Source organism: Trypanosoma grayi, assembly GCF_000691245.1.
Source record: "Trypanosoma grayi strain ANR4 Tgr_344_V1, whole genome shotgun sequence".
NCBI classification, from domain to species: Eukaryota; Euglenozoa; class Kinetoplastea; order Trypanosomatida; family Trypanosomatidae; genus Trypanosoma; species Trypanosoma grayi.
The window spans coordinates 1,454-17,066 of NW_008825963.1; the positions used below are offsets into that span (position 1 = coordinate 1,454).

The 15,613-nt window shown below is 50.7% G+C and overlaps 6 protein-coding genes across 6 annotated transcripts; all 6 read right to left on the reverse strand.

Annotated features, from left to right (window-relative positions):
* Positions 1-4,319: 4,319 nt before the first annotated feature.
* Positions 4,320-5,468, reverse strand: DQ04_03441010 (diphosphomevalonate decarboxylase; the record flags this gene model as incomplete). The annotated part of the gene is made up of 1 exon (XM_009312826.1): positions 4,320-5,468. One exon carries the CDS (start codon positions 5,466-5,468, stop codon positions 4,320-4,322), a length of 1,149 nt encoding a protein of 382 aa, XP_009311101.1.
* A 217-nt stretch (positions 5,469-5,685) lies between these two features.
* DQ04_03441020 (hypothetical protein) lies at positions 5,686-6,738 on the reverse strand (the record flags this gene model as incomplete). The annotated part of the gene is made up of 1 exon (XM_009312827.1): positions 5,686-6,738. One exon carries the CDS (start codon positions 6,736-6,738, stop codon positions 5,686-5,688), a length of 1,053 nt encoding a protein of 350 aa, XP_009311102.1.
* A 476-nt stretch (positions 6,739-7,214) lies between these two features.
* Positions 7,215-8,828, reverse strand: DQ04_03441030 (putative transporter; the record flags this gene model as incomplete). Its single annotated transcript, XM_009312828.1, has 1 exon — positions 7,215-8,828. The coding sequence occupies one exon, from the start codon at positions 8,826-8,828 to the stop codon at positions 7,215-7,217; it is 1,614 nt and encodes a 537-aa protein (XP_009311103.1).
* Positions 8,829-9,121: 293 nt separating this feature from the next.
* DQ04_03441040 (hypothetical protein) lies at positions 9,122-11,965 on the reverse strand (the record flags this gene model as incomplete). Its single annotated transcript, XM_009312829.1, has 1 exon — positions 9,122-11,965. The coding sequence occupies one exon, from the start codon at positions 11,963-11,965 to the stop codon at positions 9,122-9,124; it is 2,844 nt and encodes a 947-aa protein (XP_009311104.1).
* A 276-nt stretch (positions 11,966-12,241) lies between these two features.
* On the reverse strand, positions 12,242-12,721 carry DQ04_03441050 (hypothetical protein; the record flags this gene model as incomplete). The annotated part of the gene is made up of 1 exon (XM_009312830.1): positions 12,242-12,721. One exon carries the CDS (start codon positions 12,719-12,721, stop codon positions 12,242-12,244), a length of 480 nt encoding a protein of 159 aa, XP_009311105.1.
* Positions 12,722-13,145: 424 nt separating this feature from the next.
* On the reverse strand, positions 13,146-15,479 carry DQ04_03441060 (hypothetical protein; the record flags this gene model as incomplete). The annotated part of the gene is made up of 1 exon (XM_009312831.1): positions 13,146-15,479. The coding sequence occupies one exon, from the start codon at positions 15,477-15,479 to the stop codon at positions 13,146-13,148; it is 2,334 nt and encodes a 777-aa protein (XP_009311106.1).
* Positions 15,480-15,613: the final 134 nt, after the last annotated feature.

Genomic DNA, 15,613 nt, shown 5'->3' on the forward strand with positions numbered 1-15,613 from the left:
GTCGGTGTCCTGTTCGACTGTGAGGCGAAGGCCACGCCAATGAGTCAGGGAACTGCGCAATGACTACGCGAGGCCCAATTTTGCGTTTTGCCTCAAGCTGAATATCGATTATATGGAAAGAGCAATCTCCCACATAATGTGCGCGGCATAGGTTCGGAGATACGCTGCATTTACTTATTATTTCTTTCTGAAACGTTATTCGAAGACGCCTGTCACGTCTTCATCGATGATTGGCACGCGCACGAAGGATCAGGCCCAATTGCCGCTCCATGCGCTAAGGTCTGGTCGGGCGTAGCTTGACAATGCGTCTGTTTCACAGTCAGTTCCAAAATAAACTGCCGAGACGCCGGTGGAATGATGCGTTCATGTAAGGGTTGGGCGCGTTTCGATTCAAAGAGGCGCGTGAAGAAGTAGTTACTGGGGGCACGTAGGAACATATTCCTGCGCAAGATTTTGCAGGCGGAAACACACGCCGTGCGCTTGGGACTCTGGGCTGTAAAAACAAAACTCCATCGACGCAAGTCGAGAAGCCACGAGGAATAAAAAAAAAGCTAAGCATCCCTTCGCAGATATTTGTCGATAACAAGGCCGTTATGCACGGCATGGGAAGCGGCAATACACATTCGGACGCCTTGTTTTGGCAGTTGTGCCTCTGTAATGGGGCCCCGCAATGGTTTTTGTTCGCCGTGACGCCGGTGTTGTGTCCGTGGTGGCCACTATTCTCTGCTTGTTTGCTCGTCTGCTTGATGAATGAATTGTGCGCGCCTTCTCGATTAAGAGCCAACCGCTGGATCTTGCTAATGGGCATGACGTCTGCTCGGTGTAATTGAATACTCCTTGGTGGCACTTCCTTTCTTTTTTTAGTTCTCTCAGTTTGATACTGCACCGACTTCGCTGCCTACCAGATAGCATGGCGTCATATTCAGTCCAGCAGGATGAGGGCAATTCAGCAGGAACACACGCGACCGCCCCACTGAATGCCGACGAGGAACAATGGGATCTGGTGGTGGACGCCCCCCAATCATACGCCGCTTTGTTGGGGGTTTTAAAGGAAAAAGAAGAGGCGCTATGCCTGGCCAGGCTGCAAATTACGGAGCTACAGGCTGTGAATGCAATCTTGGAGAAGGATTTGTGCATTGCAACTGAGAAGCTTGAACTGAGGGATGCTGAGGAAGATGAAGAGGAAGATGAAGATGAAGAGGAAGATGAAGATGAAGAGGAAGAGAACAAGGAAGAGGAAGAGGAAGTGAATCCCCCAGCGGCACAGCAAGTGAATGCGCCAGCGGGGCAACAAGTGAATGCGCCAGCGGCACAGCAAGTGAATCCCCCAGCGAAGCAACAAGTGAATCCCCCAGCGGGGCAACAAGTGAGTGCGCCAGCGGCACAGCAAGTGAATCCCCCAGCGGGGCAACAAGTGAGTGCGCCAGCGGCACAGCAAGTGAATCCCCCAGCGAAGCAACAAGTGAGTGCCCCATCGGAAAAGAAAGAGGGAGAGTAAGTGAGAGGGAAAGAGGGTGCGCAAGGGAAGAAAGGCAAAGTTTGCCCGGAACGACTTTTTGTCTGAAGGTGCAGTGCAACTGAGAGGCTTCGAGTGAGGGATCCTGAAAGTGAGGAATTGAGAAGGGAACCGGGGAGCTGCAATGCGCGAAAAATGAGCCTGAGGGTGAAGTTGTGGAGGAGTTCCCGCGGCGGGACAACAACATCCGCAAGCGTGAGGTCTCGGAAAATGAAATATACTAGGAAGGTGCTGAGGGAGAGGAAGTGGGAGAAAACCCTAACAGTTGCTCTTCGGGGAAGGGAGGCCCCCCTGTGAATAAAAATCAAATGTAAAATAAACGTGTGTGTGCATGTGTGTCTCTTGTGTTGTGCACAACGCAGTGCTTTGGCGAAATATCCTGTGATGATGTGCCCAATGATTGACCAGTGCGGCATGGACGCATGTCAAAGCCAGAGGTGCATCTAAATGTTGGCTTTGTTCGTTCCGCACGTCTGAAATTCAGCCATGATGCTGTCTCGGGGGAGGTGTGGGCGCATTCCCAATAAAAGGCGAGTCTCTTTTTGCGGTATTGCTTCTTTTTTTGCGTTTTCGCAGTTTAATCCTGCATTAACTTTTTTTTCAGGGGGGCGATCATCTAGGAGCTTGTGGGAAGAATGCGTTTCCAGGTGTTGTGTCTGACCAATTTGTTGGAAAGGTGTTTTCTTTCATTGCTGTCCTGTCCAAACAGGGGCTTTCGAGTAGGGTCCAGAGGGAAAAGGAACTCTTTTTAGCTTTACCGTTCCATTCTCCACCAGACTCTCGCCGTGCGACGGGGTCCCTGGAAGTGTGGGATCCCAAAGTTGCCCTTTCGAAAATAGAATGTTATGCTGATAAGTGGTATGGGGAAGTGGTTCTTAATGGGGGAATGTCCAACCGAGTAGATGCGACGATTCAGCGAAAAAATAAAAAACGAAGAAAGAACGAAGATCCATTGTGGGGTCTTCTGATTATTTTTTTTTCTTATCCCTCTTTGATCTTCGCGATGATGAAGGCTATAGAGACCACGGCATCAAACAAATATTCCGTGCTAAGGACTGTCTTAAGGCGTATTTGCTGGCAATGCTCTGAAGCAAGGCGATGCCCACCTACACCTCCGGATTGGAAGGCAAAATAAAAAAATCCCTTTGAAGGAAGGCCCACACTGCCAGTTGGACTGCGTTGGGCCTCGGTCTTGTCGTATGGTGAGATGTGGGGGTGTTATTTTGGGATAATGGCTGCTCGAGCGCAGTGGCAATTATCTCCACATACGAAGCCCCCGTTGGCCGCAAATTGCACGTCGACGCCTCGTGTCCGTACGTGCCGCTTAATGCCCGCCAAACGCGGTGTCTCATATCCCCTCTCTACCTCGCAGGGGGGGGGNGGGGGGGGGGGGGGCGAACAACCCTGAGCAGAACTTCAGCCAACCACGCCGCGTTCGGTAAACATGCGCAGGTCCTGGATTCCGAGAAATTCGGATTTGTCAATGAGAACAACGTTAGATGAATATTTGTCAAGAATAATTTAACGCTCACGCGAGTTTGGCGGTAGGGTTACGTTCACCAACATGTTTATCGGTTTGTCAAGCGAGGCAACATAAGCCCCGTGCAAATTCATAAAATTATCAGGGACAACTTTACGCTCCATGACCGCAGCAGTCACATCGCGACGTTAAACATTTGAAACAGCGGGGCGCCAGCCTCATCGCCTCCCGAACCATCGTCACTGAAATCTTCACACCCCTCTCTGTGACATCGGTGGCGAATCCATCAAAACCGACGAGGTCTCCTTCTATGGGAGAATATTCACCGACGGCGAAGCCAGTGACTTCACTGCCTCCATTTTCCTTAACCGCTGTTATCTTCCCTCCGCATCCTGCCGTGCCTTGGGTTTACGTCAGCCACCACGCTGCTGTAGTCTGTTTGAAGTATTGCGCTGTCTTCGTTCAGTTGCCGCTCTTGGTGAGCGACTGCACTATCGCGGGCTGATGTCGCGCAGTGGATATCCCCTAGCTTGTTGATTAACTACGGCGGACCGATTGAAAAGTTCAGCCTTTGCAACGACACAATCCTTATTTAAGCTTCCCGCTGCACCGCCAAGGGGCTCTCTTCACGCCCCCAGATCTTTTACCACGTTTGGGCACGGAGGTAATAATTTCTGCTCATTATTTGAGATGGAAGGTATCCTATAATATTCGTCATGTTCTTAACGATTGTGGTACGAGCCCAAAGTCTTGTGCCGAACTGGGCTTTTACGGCAAGACCCGAAGGGATTCCCATGATAATCGCCTCATAACGGCGAAAACAACAATAGCCAGCGAGCGTGAATGTAACTGGTGTGGACCCCGCTTGATGGTGTACCAAATCCGCAATCCGGTCACCCGTGGTTTGTGCCGTTGGTCAGGGGTCTATGAGAAGCAATAACTATTACAAAAACTTGCGGGTGATTATTAAAATTTAAAACCCTTACACCCGGACTCTACTCAAGAGCCTCTGATGAGACATAAAACAAAAGAAGAAAACCACTGACCCCCCAAATACATTGGTTAGAGCAAATTTGGGCACTCATACTTTCCATGGGCTCCAAAAGCAAAAAGGGATATAGCGAAGGGGCCCGGGGATACAAAACCAAGACACTTAGCCCGACCTGATTTAACGTTGCCCTGCTGCCCTATTCAAAAGCAAAGGGGGACCCCCCCCCTCCTACACACAGGGGCAGGCGCCCTTGGCATACCCTTCTTTTTCTGTTACTTCCTACTGCCGTCGTTTTTTTTGTCCTTTTCCTTCCTTCCACCCCTGGTACCATGTCAAGCATTGGGTGGGATGAGAGATTCGGCCGCTGGGAGATACCGCACGCCGTGCCCGACAGGGGACTGCAGCAGCATCACAAACGGCTTCTTCTGATAATCAATAAGGTCGTTTTGCGCATTGTCAGTCTCCGCTTTCCTCACCGCTTCCAGTAGCTCTGAGTCATTGAAACAGAAGCGTTCATGCGGTGTTGGAAAGTGATGCATTAACATTGCAACAACATCCGGAAGATCCTTTTTGAGAACGAACAGAAAACAGTTTGCACCCGCGTCAAACGTGTACGCCAATGCAGTGCGGCCCTTCTTTGCGTTATAGGCCTTTACAAGGCGAATCATGGCGTAGCTGTCCTCAGTGGCATACTGTATCCGTGGCTCTGTCGTCGCACAGATTTCTTGTAGATCATCAGAGTCACTCATGGTTATCTCCGCAAAAGCGGCGAAATCCTTGGCTTTAATAGCCTCAGAAACAGCCTTCATACGTTCTGGTACAATTGTAGAGATACGCCTCGGCATCATAGAAGAAGTTTGTAGAGACTGCTGCATGCCTGCCGTACTCGAGGTGTCTTTTTTATCACCTTGTAGAACGGCGCACATAACCTGCATTTCGGGCCAATAGTTCTCGTCAACAAACTGAGTCGCAACACAATCACTTCCATCCGTTTTTTCTCCCTTGTGCCAAACCACAAAGCCACCAAAGGCACTGCGACAGGCGCTTCCAGAACCCAGACGAGCAAGCATCGAGACATTCGCTGTCGAATTAAATGCCCGCACCAGCGCCGCTGCGAGAGCGCAGTAGCCGCTAGCGGAAGATGCCATACCAGCAGCTGTGGGAAAGTTATTCTCTGAAACAATGTACGCTCGCTTGTTTTTCAAGCCCTCTGGGCACGTGCTCCGCACATAGTTCAATACCGATTGAACTCGAGGCGTGTTTCGCACATCCGTTTTTACACCATTTAGTATAAGCACGTCATCTTCGATATCGTCGCGGAGCACCACTGAGGTCTTGCTGCGGAACGGCTTGGTAGAAAGAGTGATGCTGAAGGAGTCGTTCGTGGGGAGGATCAGCTTCTCACCGCCTTCTCGCTTTCCCCAGTACTTGATGAAGGCAATGTTGATTGGTGCCTCGACAGTCACCGGTGAGTCAGTCATGGCGTATGTATTCGATAATTACTGCACAAGTATTAACAGAGATTATTTTTTTTTTGTTAATAACAATAAAAAGAAATAACAAAATTGCCCAAAAAAAAAGGAAAGAAAAATGCAATGAAACACCAAGACACAAAACTCTTGCCACAGAGGGGATCACTACTCTTGGCATCCAGGGTATTACCTTCACACACAAACAAACACAGCCTATTGACGCGCATCATTTCATCCCCATGCATGACAGAAGCATATCCATGGCCTTGTGGTGCGCCGCGTGCAGAATCACAGAGGGGTCGTATGGGCGCAATTGGTCAATCGATGCGTCTTCGCCCCAACCAAACGCGGCCAAAGGTGACAATGCTTCTTCGGCATTCGTCTGCCCTCGAGTGCGCTTCATTCTGTTACTCGTCTGCTCAGTATGCCCCGTCAGGAGGCTCAAAGCAAGAGCAGCGTCGTTTTCGTGGTAAAACTCCACAATGGCATGGAAGGAATTTCCGTCGGCGGACACATTGAAGCAGTAATCCGTGACTGGCCCCACATACCTCGTGAGTTTCGACACCAAGCCCGCCGGGTCGAAAAAATCCAAGGGTATTCGTGCAGCGTTGCGGATTCGCTTGCCTCGCTTAGTGACCTCGCGCTTCGTTTCGCCACTATCACCACCACGGCAGCTGCTCTCTTCTGTGTCGTTGGACACATTTCCATTTCCTCGAAGCAACACCACCACCTCTTCGTCAGCTTTATGAAGCTTTTCCTCTGTTGCCAGGAGCGCCTCCTGCACACGACAATAGGTTTCTTGAAACTCTCGTAACCTCTGGGCGAGTTCAGCAGCCTCACTGCCATCACCATCCGCAGACACCAGCTCAGGTATGCAGTCCACCAGTGCCACATCAACCTGTAGGTCAGATGGCATTTGGTGATTCAGTGGAAGGAGAGGATTCGCCACGAGCGTTTCTCCCTTCTCAGGGGCATCTGGCGCGGAGTTCTCCTCGGCGTCTGCATCGCTTGCTGTTCTTTTGGTGTATACGGTCGAGCGGATGTGAATCACTTGATTTTTCAGCCGTTCACCATCAAGGTAGTTCACCGCTTGCTGCGCGGCTGGGGCGTGCTTGAAACGAACCCAGTAGAACGACCGTTGCTGCGCCGTATCGTACTGCATCTTCATTTCTTCAATGTCATCGATGATTTTCAGCCAATCGTGCACGTCATCGGCAAGCACCACCGATTGGTCCTCCACAAACACATGGACGACTCTCGCCTCATCTCTAGTGGTCATCTTTCAATTTCCCCAGAAAAAGAGAAAAGTAAGAAAAGCACGCGCGCGCAGAAGAAAGAGAGATGCGTAGAAACACGCAGCCGAGCCTTTGTGCGTGTACACACACGTTTTCTTGCTTGTGTTGTCTGACGGAGATACCAGCACGCACACACACACACACACACACACACACAAAAAGCTGCGACCACACCGCATTTAACAGAGAGAGAGAGAGAGAGACAGCACAAAGAAGACAACAACAAAAAGGCAGTGTATACTAAATAAATTTATGAGCAGAGTATACACCACGCATGCGTTTTTTTGCCACCATATTCCTGTCAGGCCTTCTTGCCCCATATCAGCGCAGAGAGAAATTTAAAAAAAGTAAAAGAAACCAGAATATATTAGTCTTCATTGATATGACGAGAATTTTCCTAGCGACTTTTTTGATCCTTTATATGAATCAACATAATTTCATCATGCATTACGGCTCCAATCTACTCACCGGCGTTTTTACCAACGTCATTGGATCTAGGGGACTGGTTATCGTACTCCCTCTCTTCAGTCGTCAACGATACCTCTGTGTCAGCTAGACCTGAAAGGGATCGTTTGTGTTCTCGCAACAAGAAGTAGTACACGGCAAGCCAGCATGGAATTGAGAAGGCGAGCATGGAAAACACAATCAGAAGCGAATTACGTAACTGAAATTCATTGACGCAGTGTCCACTGGAGCCTTCAGTGGTACTGTTTATCCATCGGCATTGATTAAGGGTGTCGGCGATGCACGAATCATAGTTATAATTTGGACACCCTTGAGAAAAGCAGTTGTCAGAGAGATACCCTGCGAAGGTCGGAGACGGAAAGTCGCCCAATAAATGAATGAAAAAAACAGAGTAACTCACTGCGTATGGCTTTAATTCCGATGGCACCACTGTTAGAATAGCTGCATTGACAGGGGCTGTTACCGCAAAGAGAGCAAATACGGAAATCACCAATATTGGGATGAAGAGCCATATAGTTGTCATAAAAAGCGCCACCAAGCCTAATGGAACAGAGATAACCATCATGACCGTGTCAAAAAGGTGGCATTTCATTGCTCCCAAGCGGCCACGACTTCCGCCCAGCTTGTCAACAGCAACGCCTCCCACGACGCAACCAAAAACACCGGTGAGGGCAGTGACTCCGCCCATTATCAATGCGGAGGTCAGATTCGAGAGCTGCATTGGTCCCTGAACAAGCATAGGTATTGCCCAAACCGAAACCGCTCCCACCACAAAACAGTACATTGCATAGCCTAATACAGTAAGAACATACTTGACATTTGTAAGAAGCTTAGCGGTTGCTTTGTGTATAGGAAGATATTCCGCTTCATCCGAAGCCAGCCGCAGGTTATAATTTGAAGGTAGAAGCGCAATAAGTAGCACAATGGGTATAGCTGCTACCACCTCACTCAAGAATGCAACACGCCACCCCTCGAGGCTGCCAATCGCGCCTACAGAGCTTATAACTCCACCAAGTCCCATACCCACTGCAGACCCCACGGGAATCATAGAATAGAACGTGCCTATCCACAATGTACGGGAATCGTGCGGTGCAATGCGGTCAATGATAGTAACAGTGAAACCGACAAACGCCGCTTCACCAACGCCGACAATAATACGGCAAATCAGTAGGAATGTGTATGATTTAGCAAGGCCTGTACCAACGCAAAAGATGCCCCAGGCTACCATTCCACCAACTATCATCCATTTGGATGGCACGATTCCACCAAATGCTGCGAAAATGGGACTCGTAGTCATAAAGCCGATCATAAAGCCGGAAATAAGGAAACCACTTCGAGTGTCGCTCAATGTCCTCGACTCACCAGAGATATTGCTGTCTTCTTTAATAACTGCCAAACACCCAGCCATCACACCACGATCGTAGTAAGTAATAAAGTTCAGCGCTGTGAATACGACTAATACAATCCTCGGTGTCATGACGCGTTCCCAAGAGGTTTGGCTTTCAACAACCGCAAAACCCTCTTCAGTGGTGTCTTCTCTTACCTCATACGGCTCTGTTGGCGACACGTAATTATGGGTCGATCCGTCTTTGCGTTCGTCCGCTTGCATATCACGCGATCTTACTGCTGGCAGAATAAAAAATAAAATAAAAAGTACAGAGAAAGATAATACGAATAACATACTAGTAGCATCACCAGCAGTCAAATATCTCTGCTCAAAGAGGGATGTCACTCATGACATTTGCGCATTTCCCAATATTCTAACAGAATAAACTATCCTCAGCATCCCTTTCACAGCACAGCCGAGAAACCAGCAAAAAAAAAAAACCACAATCATAATTATGGGGCAAAAAAAAGGAATAAACCCAAGGAACAACAGGTCAAGAAAAAAAAAAAAAACAACTAAAACGATCTGAGAACCTTTAATGCAAGCAAAGCAGAAGCGACATTGCTCGTCTCGGGCAGAGTATCAACCAAGTTCCAGGCAGTGCGCGCCCACTCAGTCTGCTTTGCCGTATCGGTGAGGTGAAGGTAGAAGACGGAGTTGTTCCATGCCTCTACAGCGAAGTACTCGAGAAAGAGCACTGCAAAGGCCATGGAGTGACTTGCAACCGTCCGCACGCCATCCACATGAGAGCGCTTAAAAAAACAGGCAACTGTAAAGCTTCCAATGCTAGATGAGAGCCACTCCAGAAGCCGCTGCACCACGACCAATTCTTCTGTTCGATCAGAGGCGAGTGTAAAAGATTTATAGAGACATGACAGGACATCTGTAATGTAGTCCGCGCAACTTCTATCTCCCTCACCGCCAAGCTCCGACGAGGAGGAGAATGAAGAGACGGCGTCCATCACCGCCACCGCAGCCCACATGTTAAGCTTCATGGCGACTTCGTGGAGTGGTGGATGTCCCACTTCACACTGAGAGGCTACAAAAGCGGCACCGTCTGCCAAATCCTCGTAGTCTTCGAAGGCCGCCGGTACGCCGGAGAGTTCCTCCAAAATCGCCTCTATTCGCTTCGGTGTCTCAGGTGAGGGACTACGAAGGTGGTACTCCGCCTCTGCCAAAAGGAGTGTCACACGACACTCCACGTCAGGCGTCGTTGAAAGGACCTCCCTGCACAGGCGAAGCCGCTCGTCCAGATCATGAGGGTCCATCTGCGGGCGACCCGCGGCGAAAAGCTGAAATTCGTCCTCCATGCTGCACAGCAGGCCTGCCAAAAGCAGCGAGTGCGACGGACCATCGCTCGGGACAGGATCCTGCAGTGCAATGAGCGTTGCCACACGAAACAGCAAGACACTCGTGGGCCCCGGGCCATCTGTAAACTCGGATCCCAACACAAGGAAGACTTGCACCCACCACATCACCTCCTCGTGCGTTAGCGAAACCGCAGCGCATTTGTCTGATAACAAGCGTTGGAGCCGCTCCGCTACGGCACACAGGTGCTCGTCCGTGCAGTTACACGCCTTGCTCAACACGGAGGCCACGTACACCCGCGACAACTCGAGCTCCACGCGAACGTCGGAGATGGAAGCAGAGGAAAAAAACGCGTGTCTAGCGGCGAGAGAAACCCCATGAAGATAGCCACGCTTCAAGCAGTAGTTGATGCCGGTACAAAGCGCAGGCATCACCATTTCAGCGGGTTCACAAGTCAACAAACACTGCAGCTCCTGCTCGAGCTCCGCCTCATTAGACTCCAATACAGCCACCTTGAAAAGGAGACAGCGGAAAAATGGACACCGTGACTTCCTCTCCTTAAACTTCAGAAGAATTCGCTTCGCGTTCTCCAGCGCGCCGACTTCCTGGTCATCTTCGTACACAGCGATGTACTCCGAGCACAGCCGAAGGTGAACGGCATCGATCTCGCTGTCACTGGCGCAGTCTTTAAGTCGTAGTGCTACCTCGAGACTCTCCACAGCCTGTGTCCGTGTAAATTCGGCGGTGTCACTGAGTTCCCATAACCATATGAAACAGTAGCGGCGGTACTTGGCTTCTTCAAAGTCTATGGATTCTTTCTGTAAGATCTGTAACGCCGCCTGGCACGATGAGAGGCATCCATCGCGGAGTAAGAGCTGGACGAGTCGAAATGCAACAGATTCTCTGGATGCAGTGCCCTTTACTCTTTGAAGAAGTAGACGCATGCCTTCTATAGAGCTCTCCTTGGCATTGACTAAGAGATTCTGAAGCTCAAAGCACGCCGCCACAGCGTCGTCCGCCGACACATCCGACCTCTGTACGTACTCGTGTAGTAGCACACCAGCCTCTGCCTCCATGCCGGCCTCAGCACTTGTCTTTAGGCGCAACAATGCAGAGCTGCTGGTGTGCAGTGCTGCATCCGCCTCTTTCGCCCAGTGTGCTGCCTCTGCTGCATTTCCCTCGCGGAGGCACGAAAGTGCCAACTGCTCCATTGTAGCACCGCGCAGCATTGTTAGGTGATGTGGTGCATCACTTGCTCCACTCTCTTTGAAGTAATTCTGCACGTCAATAGAACGTAAGAGCATGTTACGAACATACTCCTCTGCATTCATTGGTAAACTGTTGTTGCCAATTCTGAAGACGAACCGGAAAAAAGCCTCCCGGTGGTCGCGCTTCAAGCTGTCATCCTTCAGCAACATCTCTGAAAGCCTCTGAGACGCCTGGCATGACGCTTGATATTCCCCAATGTTCCACATAACGTCCATAGTTGTGTACGCCAACTCCCAGGTCATGTTGCGGTGTTTGAGATGTGTGAGACTCTTCTTCACACCAGGACGTATGTGAGACGCAACGGCTTCGCCCACAGCAAGTAACCCTCTTGCACTATCGGCCATACCACACAACGACAAGTCCCGTGATGTTTTAAGACACATAAGAAGACATTGCTCAGCTTCGCGTGGGTGATGCGTAAAGTAGCCATGGGAAACATCCTTCGCTGAGTATGCGTAGTTACCGAGAAGGAAGGCCCGTGTGGCAAAGTCACGCAATGACGCCCTCAACTTTTGCTCCTCCACATCGTCTTGTTTGGCGGTGTGCCTCACAGTCATATTCCAGCACGCGCTTCCAAGCACGCGCAGCTCTTCGAGTGACTTCACAGGAAGGGCACCACACCCTTCTTGTCCCGCTGCCACCGCCGCCTCCACGACCTGCTTAAGACTCTGAACGTCTGAGAGCAGGCCACTGGTGTCGCCGTTTGCTCCGTTGTCTTCGTCGCGTGTGACAAATCGGTGAAGCACCTCGTCCAGCTTAGCGCCAAGCTGCTGTATGTCCATCCTTAACGATGCGGAAGCTTACACTTGCAATGGGAATGATTGAGGAAAGCAATCAAACAACAACATTAATAATAATGATAAAACAATAAACATGAATAAATACTGAAATAAAATGAAGGCAAAAGAAAAGTATCAGGAGTTGCACACTATCACACAGAAACCGATACCAAGTGTTTCTGCCGGCCCTACACCACCGCTGCCACTTCCATTGCATGCTTGCCTAACTCGGGAGAGGGTAGCAATAAACAGCCCCGGACCAGCACCTCCCTTTTTCTCTCACTGCGAAGTCTTTTGTGCCGCGATCGTATTTTTGGCGGTCTCTAGCTCCTCATCTGTTACAAGTTCCTTTTCTCTTTCCCTAACCATCTGCAAAATTTGCTTTGACACACGGTGTTCACGCACCTTTCGCTCAAGAACGGGTGTCGTTGGACCAACTGTGTATGCATGGTATACAAAAGAGAACCATATATTCCCAAAGAGTACCGCACATACAAACACCATTGTCATCACAAACGTTTTCCACAACTGCAGTTGTGTTTTGCGCCAAATCCAACGGGCGCGGTTCGTGCGAAACGGTTTCGTCAGACGCCCGATTTTGTTCATTGTCAACATGCGGAAGAACATCGTTCGTCGTGCGAGTGTATCCTTCACCGGTCCCGCCCCAGGGCCCCACATGCCAGGCCGATCCGTGTACTTTGACGGTGTTGGTGCCAGATGCCCGCGGTTCATGCACCGCCGCTGACATCGCCGAAACATCTTGGAGAAGCTCCCTTTTGCCTTTCCAAATACGGAGTTCTTCGCCCTTCCCCCCTCCAAACCACAAAACGAATATATATATATATATATATATATATTTATAAAGAAGTATAAAAGAGTGAAAAGAGACTTATTAGCGGCGGCAGTAGTATGAAGGAGTTTTACTTGTGGACAAGACAGAAAAGGTAAAGTGGCGAAAAATGGGATCATTCATTTTATACAATAGCAAAGCGAGCGAGAGAAAAAAAACCCACCACCAGAGATGGGGCGCGTAACACTTCCTCTCCCTATCCCCATGTTTTACATCAAACAGAGGCACCAGATGGGGCACAGGGGGATATATAGGACGGTTGAGAGAGAGACACAGAAGGATAAGAGAGGGAGGGAGGAAAAAAGGGCCCATTCTCAGTTTCTCGTACTCCTCTTAGCGCCTCCTTGGGGGAGGCTTGGGCTTGTTGACAGTTGTTGCACATCGAGGAATGTGCCGCTCCGCCACATCCGGGGCAAATTTCCTACCACAGTGCGGACAAGGTGTATAATGGCTGTTCTCACTATATGTTGGCGGAGGGAGATCTCTTGCATTGCCACCAGACTTGAGCACCTTGTCAACCTGACGAGCCTCTCGCATCGCACGTCGAAACGCCTCACTTTCTGCTCGCCAGTCTTTCTTTGGAATAGATGGCACCGGACGGGGGCTATTACTTGTCCTTGCTGTGCGCTCCGCTCCTGTACCTGAGAGACGCCTCGCTCGCATGTTAAAAACTTTTCGTTGCTTTTGTGCAGCACAAACACGTTCATGTCGCTGTAATGCCTCAACAGTGAACTTTCTTCCACATTTGCCACACTCGATGCGGTCTCCAATATCAACGGCTTCATCATCATATTCGCGCCCTTCTTCGGTAATATGTTGTTGCGGTGTACGTCTCTGGGACGAGAGAGAGTTCCCTCTGGCTACGCCTTTCGATGTCTGGGGAGTATATCCAGTAGCATCATCAACGTCTCCTTCTGTTTCCTTTTCTCCTTCTTGTCTTCTTGGGCGTTGTTTCTTCGCCACTGTCGAGGATGGCGACGATGACGCAGCAGCGACAGCAGCATTAGGAGCAGTAGGAGTAGCAACAGCAGCTGGAGGATGCGCTTTTGGCGAAGTCGTCGTGGTTATCTTCGGAGAGGCGTGCGCCTTGACCCCATCTGGCGGCAACGTGGACGGCTTTTCGTGTGGATGACCGTCAAGCTTGTCGACTGTTACCCTCTCGAGGACCCCACCGCATTCCTCGCAGAACTTTGCCGATAGCTCCTCGACAGACTCACAGCAGTTTCTGCACATCATGACCTCCTTCGTTGCCACTGCTGTTGCCGCAGGCTCAGCGTCTCCAAGGGCTGCACCACAGTTGTCGCAGAAGTTACCGTCAGCGTCGCAGATTGCTTTACATGCTGGACACATCACGACACGAACGGAGGGGGCGTTTACGTTCTCTACTCCTGCCGTCCGCTCGTCAGCCGCCGCACCGTTGATCGGCACGCCGCACGTACCACAAAATCTCGATCCCTCCGGGATCTGTTCCCCGCACTTCCCGCACGGGTTGGAAAGGCTCTTCGAAACGAGGCTTGTCCCACAATCTCTACAGTACTTTGCGGACGCATCATATTCCACAGCGTTACACCGGGGACACGTGCGCCCTTCAGGGTCAACCTTCCCATCCTTCGGCAGACGTTTCGTCTTCGGGTTGAGTTTCGGTACGTCCTTGGCGGTTCCGGACCCACCAAGTGCGCTGCTTTTGGTAGTGCTCATACTCCTATCCCCGCTATTCGTGGCGCCAGCGCCCGTACTCCCCATACTAGAGCGCACAGTAGAAACACGTGGTTCAGAGGCGCGCGGCGTTGACGACGCCGACGACAGCGGCGGCGGCTTTGCCGTGGAGCCGGGCTTGCACGACCGAAGATGAACGACGAGACGATCGGCAAGGAATTTCCGCCCACAATTGGGACAAGGTTCCAAATTACTCACAAACTCAGCAAATTGCGCGTCATTATGTTCTTCGATGCCCCCACCTTCGCCCTTCCAATTGACGGAGTCGGGGTGCTTTGGTGGCTTGCCCCGTGTATTCACATCGGCGGCCTCCCATTGAGCTAATTTTTTGGTATAGCACTGAGGCACATGAATTCCTATCGAGGTGCTGCCAAACTGCTGTCCGCAAAGATAGCAGATGGGTAGCTGTGGCTTGTATCCGGGCGAACGTATAGACGACCGACTCGCACTCCTCTTTGTGGACCGTGGACTTATTGTCGCTGCTGACGATGTACTTTTCTGAACAGAGGACTGACTGGAACCCATAGTACCGTTATATCCGCCGCCACCGCCACCGCCACCGCCACCGCCACTTGCACCTCCTCTCGACGCGCCGCGCCCCCCACCTCCACCGCCGCCGCCTTTGCAGCTGCGAAGATGGACGACGAGACGATCTGGAAGGAATTTTCTGCCACACTCACGACAAGGTACTAAATTGGCAGTAAACTCATGAAATTGGTCGTCGTTTAACTTCTCTTGGCTGATTCCCTCCCCTTTCCAGTTGACAGTATCGGGGTGTTTCGGCTTTCTGCCTCGTGTTGCTGGGTCAGACACCTCCCATTGTGCCACCTTCTTGGTGTAGCACTGGGGTATATGAATACCAATAGATGCACTACCAAATTGCTGTCCACAGAGGTAGCATACCCGCAGTTGGGGCTTAAACGCCGGTCCCTTTCGGCTAGCGGACAGCATCGTCTTTCGTCCCTTCTTTGTTTTGTTTAGACGATACGATGGAATATACAATGATCGTTTATGCGTCACGTCCGAACCAAGAGGTAAGTTCGACGAACTTCCTTCTCACTATGCAAGGGGTGAAGGGGGGGGGG